Source organism: Nannospalax galili, unplaced genomic scaffold (assembly GCF_000622305.1).
Source record: "Nannospalax galili isolate Female #2095 unplaced genomic scaffold, S.galili_v1.0 scaffold429, whole genome shotgun sequence".
NCBI classification, from domain to species: Eukaryota; Metazoa; Chordata; class Mammalia; order Rodentia; family Spalacidae; genus Nannospalax; species Nannospalax galili.
This window is the reverse complement of record NW_008360330.1, coordinates 4,586,095-4,597,295: the sequence shown is the minus strand read 5'-3', so window position 1 is coordinate 4,597,295 and position 11,201 is coordinate 4,586,095. Positions and strand designations below refer to the sequence as shown.

General features: G+C 41.0%; 1 protein-coding gene across 4 annotated transcripts in view; it reads left to right on the top strand.

The window, feature by feature from the left end:
• The window catches only part of LOC103727997 (quinone oxidoreductase-like protein 2), a 36,991-nt gene that overhangs the window by 21,106 nt on the left and 4,684 nt on the right, over positions 1–11,201 (top strand). For 2 of the 4 annotated variants that reach the window (XM_029560205.1, XM_008826120.2), the window contains one exon: positions 966–1,194. The exons of the other annotated variants lie outside the window; for them this stretch is intronic. In XM_029560205.1, the coding sequence (XP_029416065.1) occupies positions 966–1,194 (229 nt within the window). The remainder of the gene's footprint in view (positions 1–965; positions 1,195–11,201) is intronic. 4 annotated transcript variants of the gene reach the window in all.

The following is an 11,201-nucleotide window of genomic DNA, read 5'->3' as shown; positions in this document are numbered from 1 at the left end:
TGCGTCTGCCTCCCAAGTGCTGGGATTAAAGGTGCGCACCACCATGCCTGGCTGCTTTTATTTTTGTATTTATAAATTAAAAAAAAATTTTGTCATTTTGAGATGAGTCTCCCCGTAGTGGAGCTGCCCTGGAACTCACTATGTAGACCAGGCTGGCCTTGAACTCACAGAGATCTGCCTGCCTCTGCCTCCCGAGTGCTGGGATTAAAGGTGTGCGCCACCACACCCAGCCCTATTTATTATTATTTTAATATTTTATTTTTATTGTTTTTATTTTTATGTGCATGAATGTTTTGCCTGTATATATGTAAGTGCATTCATGTCATGTAATGCCCATGGAGGTCAGAAGAGGGCATCAAATCCCCTGGAACTTGAGTTATGGATAGTTGTTAGCCACCATGTGGGTACTGGGAACCAAACCCAGGTCCTCTGTAAAAGCAGCCAGTGCTCTTAACTGCTGAGCCATGTCTCCAGCCCCTCATTTATTATTTTTATTTTATGTGTATGAATGCCTGCATGTGTTTAAGTGCACCCATGTTGTGCAATACCTGCAGAGGTCAGAAGATGATGTCAGATCCTCTGGAACTGGAGTTATGGATGATTGTTAGCTGCCATGTGGGTTCTGGGAACTGATCCCACGTCCTTTGAAAGAGCAGCTAGTGCTCTTAACCGCTGAGCCAACTCTCCACCCATCCATCTTATTTTTTGAGACAAGATCTCTTACTGAACCCAGTGCTTACCATTTCAGCTAGTCTGGCTGGCCAGTGAACCCCTGGAATCTTCTGTCTCCATACTCCCAGTGCTGGGCTTATAGGTACACACTAATATGCCCAACTTTTTATGTGGATGCTGGGGATCCAAACTTAGGTCCTTATGCTTGTGTTGCAAGCACTTTACCAGCTGAATCAGTCCCAGCCCTGCCCATGGCTTCTTATAGCTTCCTTTCCTTCTCTTCTTGCCCTTAGCCTTGCAGGGGAGGGCCGGATTGTGGTGGTGGGATTTGCTGGAGGAAACATTGCATCTCTGCCCACCAACCTGTTGCTCCTGAAGAACATCTCTGCTATGGGTCTGCGCTTGGGTCACTATCAACACCAGGACTTTGCAGTCTTTTCCAAGACTCTATCCTCAGCCTTGCAGTACTGTCAGCAAGGGCTTATCCAGCCACACACTGGTGCCGTGTTCAACCTGGAGAAGGTGAGACATGCATAAGGAATGTGGGACAGATAAGGCCAGGCAGCAATCTGTGTCAAATCTGGCAACTTTATCTCTGAGTACTATAAATCCTCCTTTTATGGATTAAAAAGGTGAACATGCCACATAGAGTAGTGGGGTGTCATGGGCCTCAGTGTGTTGGGATTCCTGCCAGTCTCCTGGCTTTTGACACAGACCCAGCATTAAGCTGAATTTTGAGGGCTCTGTTTCTGTCACTGCTGAGTCAAATAGAGGAAAGTCACAGTACTTTAGAAAATAATTTACACATGTTGATTTGAACCTTGAACTCTGCAACATACAGTCCCAAGAGGGAAGTGCTTCACTTGACCTTTGGTTTTCAAATATGCTTCAAAGTACAACCAGATGATCTGAGCTTGAGTCTGGGCAGAGCATAACTCATGCCAGGTATCAGAAGACTAACTCATCCATTAGTCACTGCAGTTAATTCTGTTGGTTATTTGCTCCCCCTTTTCATTCCTCCGTAGTCTCATTAATGTGGCTTAAACTTTCCTCCAGCGGAATTGTGTGCATGCCTGTCTGTGTAGTCTAGTTGTAAATGTGAATCTGTTGGGCGTTCACTGAGAAGCCTCTCTTATTTTTTTGGCTTAATTTGTTTTAATGTTAAAAAAAAAAACAACAAAAACAAAAAACCCAAAACTGGGTAACTCTAGTCAGCCAGCGATCCTTTGTTCAAATGCAGATTAGTGGAGGGCTCCCTGCCAAGCTTCATTGCTACCAGCCTTCCACTTCTGTTTGTTATTGTGATGAGGCACATTCTTTTTAAAAAGATTTTACTTAGGGCTGGAGAGATGGCTCATCTGTTAAGAGCACTGGCTGTTCTTGCAGAAGACAGTGGTTTGATGGTGGTTTGAATCCCAGCACCTACATGGTAGCTAACAACCATCTATAACTCCAGTTCCAGGGGTTCCCACGCCCTCTTCTGGACTCCACAGGCATTGAACAACATGAATGCACTTGGATGTATGCAGGCATAACACTCATAAACATAAAATAAAAATTTATTTTTTTATGTGTATGAGTGTTTTGCTTGACAAGTATGTAAGAGCATCCGTGTTGTTCAATGCCTGTGGAAGCCAGAAGAGGGCATGGGAACCCCTGGAATTGAGTTACAGATGGTTGTTAGCCACCATGTGAATGCTGGGAATCCAACCCAGGTCCTCTGCAAGAGCAGCCAGTGCTTTTGGCCACTGAGCCATCTCTCTAGCCTCAATGAGGTACATTCTTTTCAAGTACAGTTTATGTCCTTGTTTATCTTTTTGGTGTGTGAGTCAAGAAGGTAGCATGTTTTGGTGGAGAATATGACTGGCTGTATAGAAAACTGGCTGCGTACAGCTGTAGAATGGGGACTAGGATGTTTTCCCTGCTTTCAGATGGTGCTTTGGGAGTGGAGATGGGTATGTGGGTGGACTGAGGAAGACTGTGGCTCCTGGGCTCTGGGACCTCTTCCCTGTGCAGGCCTAAGTAGTTGCATGCCTTCACTTTCTCTTTCTCTCTCTCTCTCTCTCTCTCTCTCTCTCTCTCTCTGAGACAGGGTCTCCCTGTGGCCACAGATTGCCTAGAACTCCCTATGGAGACCATCCTGGCCTCAATCTCACAGAGATTTTGCTGCATCTGCTTCCCCAGTGCTGGGATGAAAGGCACATACCCCCACATCTGACTCTCATACTTCTCTTTTAGGAAAAGGTTTTTATGGCTTAAAGACTTGGAAACCTCCAATTTTGTAACTTCTAGGTCCCCTCCCAGCTTAAGGCTTTTCTTACATGGAGGGGAAGAGGCTGATCAGGCAGGAATGGAAATAAGTGTTATTCGAAGGTCTCCCTCCATTGATGTGCTTTCAGTGTTGCTGAGGCACGAAAAAAAAAAGCCAGTCATGGATTATTACATTAATTGTCCAAGGTTCTATCCTCGCAAACGTTAAGTTGGCGGTAATTACTAAGTGCCTGTCAGCTTGGTTTACCCCTGCTTTCCAGCCAGGGCCCTGTGCTGGATAGGGTGCATCTTCCCCTCTGCTGACTGGTGTTCTCCGGTGGCTTCTGAGCTAGGCTCCCTCACATGTTTCAAGCTCATCCACACACCACCCATTTACTGTTTCTTCTTCTTCTGTGTCAACTACCAGGCAGATGATTTAGAGGGCTAACAGTAATAGGCTAAGCACTTTGCATTACTTCACTTAACCTTTAGAACAACTCTTTGTGGTCTAAGCCATTTTTAATCACCTTTTACTGGTAAGGAACTTGGATTGAAAGCTAAGAAAGCTGCCCAGTGATAAGTAGTGTCACAGCTGACATGCAGACCTGACTGGTCTGACACCAGAATCTGTCTGCTGTGACATGTCAGAATCTCTCCTTAAAGGAGTCAAGAAGTCACTTTTTATACACTGTATTCTATAGTCTGAGGCTTCTCCACCTGTCATTGAAATAGCTGTGTGAAACAACTATCTTGTAATTAAAATGACCAGGACTATTGTATTTACTGAACATAATTTATACATGTTCTTTACATTTATTTATTTATTTATTATTTATTTAATTTATTTATTTATAGACAGAGTCTTCCTGTAGCCCCAGCTGGCCTGGAACTTACTATGTAGACCAGGCTGGCCTTGAACTCACAGAGATCTCCTGCCTCTGCCTCCCAAGTTCTGGAATTGAAGACTGCACCACCATGCCTAGCCACATTTTCATTTAAAACAAAGAAGGCAAATGAATATATAATTAATTTTACTGAACTTTATTTTTCATGTAAATGTTAATTATTTTGTCAAAACTGTTGGACTTGCAAAATAACCAGTGAACTTCTAAAATCTATATAGCGTTCGAATGGTTGGTGCTTTTACAGATTTGACCTTGATAGTTCATATTAATGTGGCAGTATGCTTTGCTTTGCAGCGTTTTAGTAGGCCAGAACCTGCACTTCTGTAGTATAGTTTCCTCTTCATTTACTTGTAATTACTTGTTCAGTGTCCATTGTTCCTCCACAGAGGCAGGAGCCGTGTGCTTATTGTACCTCCATAGCTGCAGGTTCTAACTGATGTCAGACCTCAGTTCAGATGCTGGCTATGGGCAAATTATAAATCTTTGTGCCCCAGTCCTCATCTGCTATGAAGCGATAACATACTCTACCTCCTATGGTGGCTATGAGGATTAAATAAGATAGTACACACGAAGGAACAGTGAATTTAGTGACTTTCAAATGCTCAATCTGCCATTGTTATAACATACAGAATTGAGCTTTTTCTCTTCCCCTGAAGGATAACTTCTGCATTGACATCTCAGAGGGCAGGATTAGAACAAAAGTCCTCAGGATTTGAATTTTAACTGGAATTTAACTGTTTTCTATAGGGCTGTATCTGTGTTGTGCTGGGTGGATTATGAATTAGCCCTGTGATCTCTTCAGTGAATGTTATTGTTCAGAGTCTGTTTTCTGTATGAAGCTGTCTACATGCATCCCAACCTCACATAGTACTTAAAGCTCACAGTTCTGAAATTGCTCATTATTTAAAGGTCAGGCAAGATTACCACATGAACAGGATTAATGGTAGAAATTGTTTGCTTCAATTTTTCTCTCTGTATAGGTGGAATATTCTTAAACTAAACTACCATTTGAGTTTAGATGGTATATTAATTATACCATTGTTCCAGACCCAGTGTGTGGAAGTCCTCACGTCTACTGTCCCCACACCTTAATGCTACTGCCCTCATTTCAGGCCTTGGCACTTGGCTTCTTGTCACACTTCTCTGGGCATGGCTCCTTTAGCAGATCTGCAGCCGTACAGCCTTAACTACCAGTCCTAAGTTGTCTCTTCTTACACCACTGACAGTCTTATGCTTCCCTAGAAGGAAGCAGAGCTTGGAGCAGGGCCTCCATGGGGCTCACTGGGCAGGAGTTGCTGCAGCAATGAAGCAGACGTTTGAGCCAGTAGACCTGTGGAAGCCTCTGCTTTCCTCAGGAATAGTGTGAGGGCTGGATAAGGTAGTCAGAAATGTGGAGTGCACTGTGTTGGGCAAGGATTGAGGAGTATCTTAGTAGTCCTTTCCTTTTTATTGCTGAGTAGTATATCACTGGATGGATATACCACAACCTGTTTATTCAGTTGCCCATTAGTAGACCCTTGATTGCTTTCAGGTTTTAACGATTATGAGTAAATTTTTTTGGTAAGCATTCATGTACAGATTTTTTGTGTACAAGTATGGTTTATTTATTTTAGGGCTGATTTCTAGGACATATGCTAAGTATACATTTAACTTTAAAAATTTCATATAGATAATTATTTAGTCTCCAATGGTATCCAAATAATGTCATTAAGCAAGAACGATGCTTGGCCAGAATTTGATTTTTTTTTTTTTATTATCTTTCTGAGACTGTCTTCCTGTAGCCCTGGCTGGCCTGGAACTCCCTATATAGACCAGGCTGGCTTGAACTCACAGAGATTCACCTGCCTCTGCCTCCAGAGTATTGGGATTAAAGGCGTGTGCCACCACACCCAGTCAGAATTTGATTTTAATTACTTCTAAATGATGAATTTAGATGAAACCTATGCCAAATTTTAAAACTAACAGATGTTGATACTCCCCAGAAAAGGGAAAGTTGATTATACTAGTGACTCTTTGTCTCATTATTCAGAAACAATTCTGTTTCAGTCTTAATATCTCATGATTTTGAAGACAAAGTCCCTGTAATGGCCATTCCTGTCAAAGCCCCATAACAGGTTTTCTACAGGTGGGGATACATCTGAAGTAAAAATTGGTGTTCCAGCAGATACATGGGCCAGAAGTTGAACCATCTGCTTTAGCATTTTGGGATTTCGCATCTACTGATTGCTACTTTTTGCTTAACTTTTAAACAAATTGTCAAATGGTTTTCCAGGGTGGTTGAACTATTTTGCATCCCTACCAACATTGCCTAAGAGTTGGAGTTGTTCTGTATCTGTCAGAATTTACTATTGTCAGTTGTTTAATTTTGGTCTCTTTTTAACAGATATGTGGAGATACCTGTTTGTGGGTGTAACATATTTCTCTAATGAACAGTGATCTTGAATATCTTTTCATGAGTTTATATGCTATCTGTATCTCTTTTCTGGTAAAATGCACTGATTGACTTTTTTTGTATGTGTGATGTGGGGGTTGAACCCAGGGTCCCATACATGCTAGGAATGTACTATACTACTGACCTGTATCCCCATCATTGATTGACTTTTGAAAGAAGATTAAGATCATCTTGTATCAGAATAATGATATGATGATTGTAATTTAGCTATAGCAGTATATCATTAATCAGAATGTTTTACCTTTTCATAAATAATCCCACTCAGTCTCAGGTACATTCATTCATTTATTCATGAATTTATTTTATTCATCATTTACTGAGAACATTCTGTATGATAGTCCATAAAAATGTAAGACTCAGTCCTGCCCTTAAGAAGTTGATTTCTCAGTTGGAAAGACATCAGGACAGTGTTGATAAGCGAAGAGCCAAGTTCTGATGGAAAGTGTGAATCAGCATGATATATTTAGGAAACTGTAAGTACGCTGATTATTCCTCCTTGATGAGCTGATTAAAAATTCCAAAAGCAGAACCTTCACCTCCTAAAACAAAAGCAATATCCTTCCCCTTCCTCAAATTCCAGGTTGCATATCTCTTGAGATGAATTTAATTACAGCTTTATCATCCTCGAGGCAGAGAACTAGGGTGCTGGGAACAGCCTGTATCTAGATTTCAGTATGGTGTGGCTCCCTGTTGGTAACAGGCTGTAGAATGCAGGGCAGTGTCCCCAGGCCTCTGCAGTTCTTAAAACACTGGTTGGAAGCTTTGCATTTTGCCTTGCAGGCTCTCACTCAGAGCCTTATCACGCTCATTAAACTTCTATCCCTGAATATCACTGCTTCCCTGTTTTCCCAATCTGGAAAGAAACTACCAGCTACAAGGGAATAGAGTTGAGTTATTTTTAGAAGCAATTACAATCACAACAGAAGTGGCAGCTGGACAAGGAAAGGTGACAGGACATCTGAAAGATAGGTCAGATGAATCTGTTCAAATCAGGAGACTCTCAAGTCATCAAACAGACAAACAAATAAAAAAAAGGCAGTGTTTCCCCACAGCAGTATCTCTTCAGGAAGCCAGATAAATATGGGATTCATTTTTTATAATGGTTTATATGCAGAATGGTTGAAAATAAGTGTTAGCATTCAAAGCTACAGCTTTCTTTTTATGTTAACATTTATTTGTAGAAGATTCTTTATTTCCCTAGGATGCTGGGTGATAAAGTATCCCTGTCTCAAATAATACTTATTTTCTCAACTATTTTCTATTGTGGGGCAGTGACAAATCTCAGGAAACAAGCAGCTTCTACCTGACAGGGAGAGTGATGCAGCTGTGAGTCACCTGGAGATAATGGATGGGGGAATATGCTTTCTGAACATCTGTCTTAGACCTCCTCCACCTCCTCCCAGTGAGTCTGTGTTTGCTCAGATTGCAAAGGTCCTGTAAGGTGCACAGCCCTGCAAGGCAGATGTTTTTTGGAGCAGAGACTTCATGCTGCACAGAGACTGACATGATTGATTGATTTCTCTACTTATTTTTAGTTATTTATTTTTGTATGTGCTTTTTGGGGAAGAATCTCAAATGGAAAGGGTCGATTAACTGTCAAACTCTTTTCAAAGCATATATTCATTGTTGGGCCCTCCAAGACCAACCTTTTGCTTTTATATCTGTATGTTTATAGATGTTTGTGTTTTCTTATGTCCTTTACTCTCATTCCCCACTGCCTGTCCTCAGCCTTTTCCTCCTTCCAAGCATGTCTTCCTTCTGTCTCTGTAGCATGTGTGATACACATCTCTGGATTTGTATTTCCTTGTAAAGCACACAGACATATTTTGTGTGTTATCTTTGTTACGTAACTAGTGGTGTGCTCTTGATCTAGATCTGTTTAACTTTTTACCCAGTGCTGCCTTTAAGACCTCTGGGTGCTGCTGTTTCTGGGTCTACTCTGTTGCTTCCCAGCATAGTGGTTCATGGTGTGTACCCACTATAGTTTGCAAATACACTTACTAGTGATAAACCTTTGAGATTGACTTGATTTCCTGACACCATAATCAGTATGATAATAAATGCCTCATATGCCTTACATTAGGGACTTGTACAGTGGCATGTCACTTTGGAACTGTTTTCCTGCAAGTAGGAGTATTGGGTTATGGGATATAGGCCCATTCAATCTGTTTGCCAGTGATTCCCCAGAATGACTTGATCAATTTGTCCCTATCAGCAGTACATTAGAGTTCTTGTTTATTTGTTGTCTTATTGCTATGTGGTAATGTCCAACTTTCTGATATTTGCCTGACTGGTAAGGCAAAAAGTGGCATTTTGTTATTTCAGTTTGAATTTCCTGACTTCTAATGAATTTAAGCATTTCTTTATATATTTGCTAGCTGCCTGGGCTGGGGGTTTAGATCAGGGGTAAGTGCTTGCCTAACCTGTGCAAGGCCCTGTGCAATCTTTAACTCTGCCCACCTCCCACCCTCACAAAAACAAAACAAACAAAAAACTACTTCATAAACATGCACATACAATACTCAACTTTCTCTCTACTTAGTAGCTATTCAGGTTTCTAGTTCTTTGAATTGCGTTTCATCCTCTTTGCTGTTTCTATTTGGTACCTGTCCTTTTCTTACTGATTTGTACAAGTTTCTTACGGATTCATGCCTTTGATGTTTTATAACTCACCTGGGGATGTTGTTAAGATCCAGGTTGGGATTCAGTAAAGGTAGGATGGGCTCAAGATTGCAGAATCCTGTGATCCTTGAACCAACCAGCCTTTGAGCAGCCAGCTTCTCAATGTTTATTTCAGACTTTGCAAAAGACTCCCTGTTTGTTACACTGTTGCCACACCGTTATCTAGATTTAAGGTACTCTAACACATCAGTATTCTGTTGTGTGGTTAAATCGTTTGGGAGGACTTGTTTCAGAAGTTCTTCATTATCCCACGGTCAAACAGTTTTCTTGTTCATTAGCTTTATATAGGCTTGAGAGATGGGATTTTACTGTATTGCTCAGGTTGGCCTTGAATACCTGGCTCAAGTGATCCTCCTGCCTCAGCTTCCTGACAAATGGGACTATAGATACAGTACTATGCTTTTTTTGGTGGGGGCATTGAGACAGGGTCTCCCTATAGCCCCAGCTGGCCTAGAAATTGCTATATAGACCAGCCTGGCCTCAATCTCACAGAGATCTACTTGCCTCTGTCTCCTGAATTCTAGGATTAAAGACATGTGCCATCATGCCTGGCTTCTTTTTGTTACTTTTGACAACCGTATTTTACTTCTGTTATATTTACTAGTTGAAAATCTGTGATATAGGGACATGCTAGTACATTTATAAGCTCATTTTTTATTTCATCAATTTGATGACCTTTCTTATTTTTTGTTACTCTATTTAGTTTTCCTACATAGATTATGTAGTCTGCAAATAATGACACTTTTATTTATTCCATTCTTTTCTTTTTATTTCAATTTTGCATAATTTATTTATAGACTATTTTTAAAGTAGTTTTAAGTATACAGAGAAATTCAGAGTAAGTTTAGAGTTCTCATGCTCCCTCTTCACTGTCCAACGCTCCACTCTTACTTAGTAACTTGCACTGGTGCTGTGCGTTTGTTACAACTGATGAGTGCGGTCCGACACATAAAGTGTGTTAATCATGGTGGATGGTGCACACTAAGCCCCACTCTGTGTTGTACAGCTTGGTGGGTTTTGCTAACTGTTCGGTGTCATGTATCCACTATTATATATCTTACAAAACAGCTTCCCTACTTTAAACAACTCTCTAGGCTCCACATATTCGTCCTCTCCCTACTCCACCTTGAATCTTTGGCAGCACTGATCTTTTTAGTGTCTCTATAGTTTTGCACTTTTCAGAGTGTGATGTGGTTGGAGTCATCTATGTATCCTTTCAAGACTGTTCTCCTTTCATTAACAATGTGCATTTAAGGTTCTTCCATGACTTTCTGTAGCTTGATACTTCATTTTTCTTGTTACTGAATGACACTTCATCGCATGAATGTACAAGTTTATGTATCTAGTTACCTATTGAGGGCATTGTGGTTATTCCCAAGTTCTGCCAGATATGAACAAGCCTGTTATAAATATCTGTGCATGCCACACGGTTTTCCACAGCAGCTGTGCCATTGTGCCTGCCTGCTCTCCTTCCTTCCTTCCTTCCTTCCTTCCTTCCTTCCTTCCTTCCTTCCTTCCTTCCTTCCTTCCTCCCTTCCTTTCTCCCTCCCTTCCTTTCTTTTCTTTATCTTTTTTGGTCTTTTTGAGATGGAGTCTCCCTGTAGCCCCAGCTGGCCTGGAACTCAATATGTAGACCAGGTTGGCCCCTAACTCATCCTCCTGCCTCTGTCTCCTGAGTGCTGGGATTAAAGGCATGCGCCACCATGCCTGGCTCATTGTGAATTTCTGTCAGCAGCAAGGGGGGAGTTCCTGTTCCACATTCTATCAGTCAGTGGCATTAGTGTTTTCTCTCAGTCATCCTAATAGGTACGCAGCAGTATCTCAATAATGTTTTCAGTTCTGTTCACCAGTATATTATATGGAGTGTCTTTCTGTGGTGCTTATTTGATATCTGGATGCCTTCTCTATTAAGGTGATCTTTTGCCATTTTTTTTTGCTATTATCTGTTCCTGTTCCACATTCTATCAGTCAGTGGCATTAGTGTTTTCTCTCAGTCATCCTAATAGGTACGCAGCAGTATCTCAATAATGTTTTCAGTTCTGTTCACCAGTATATTATATGGAGTGTCTTTCTGTGGTGCTTATTTGATATCTGGATGCCTTCTCTATTAAGGTGATCTTTTGCCATTTTTTTTTGCTATTATCTTTTTTATTTTTTTAAAATTATTTATTTAATAACCACATACTTAGAAGAAGCATTTCATTACATCAGCATTGACTTATTCGATAACAATTTCCTGA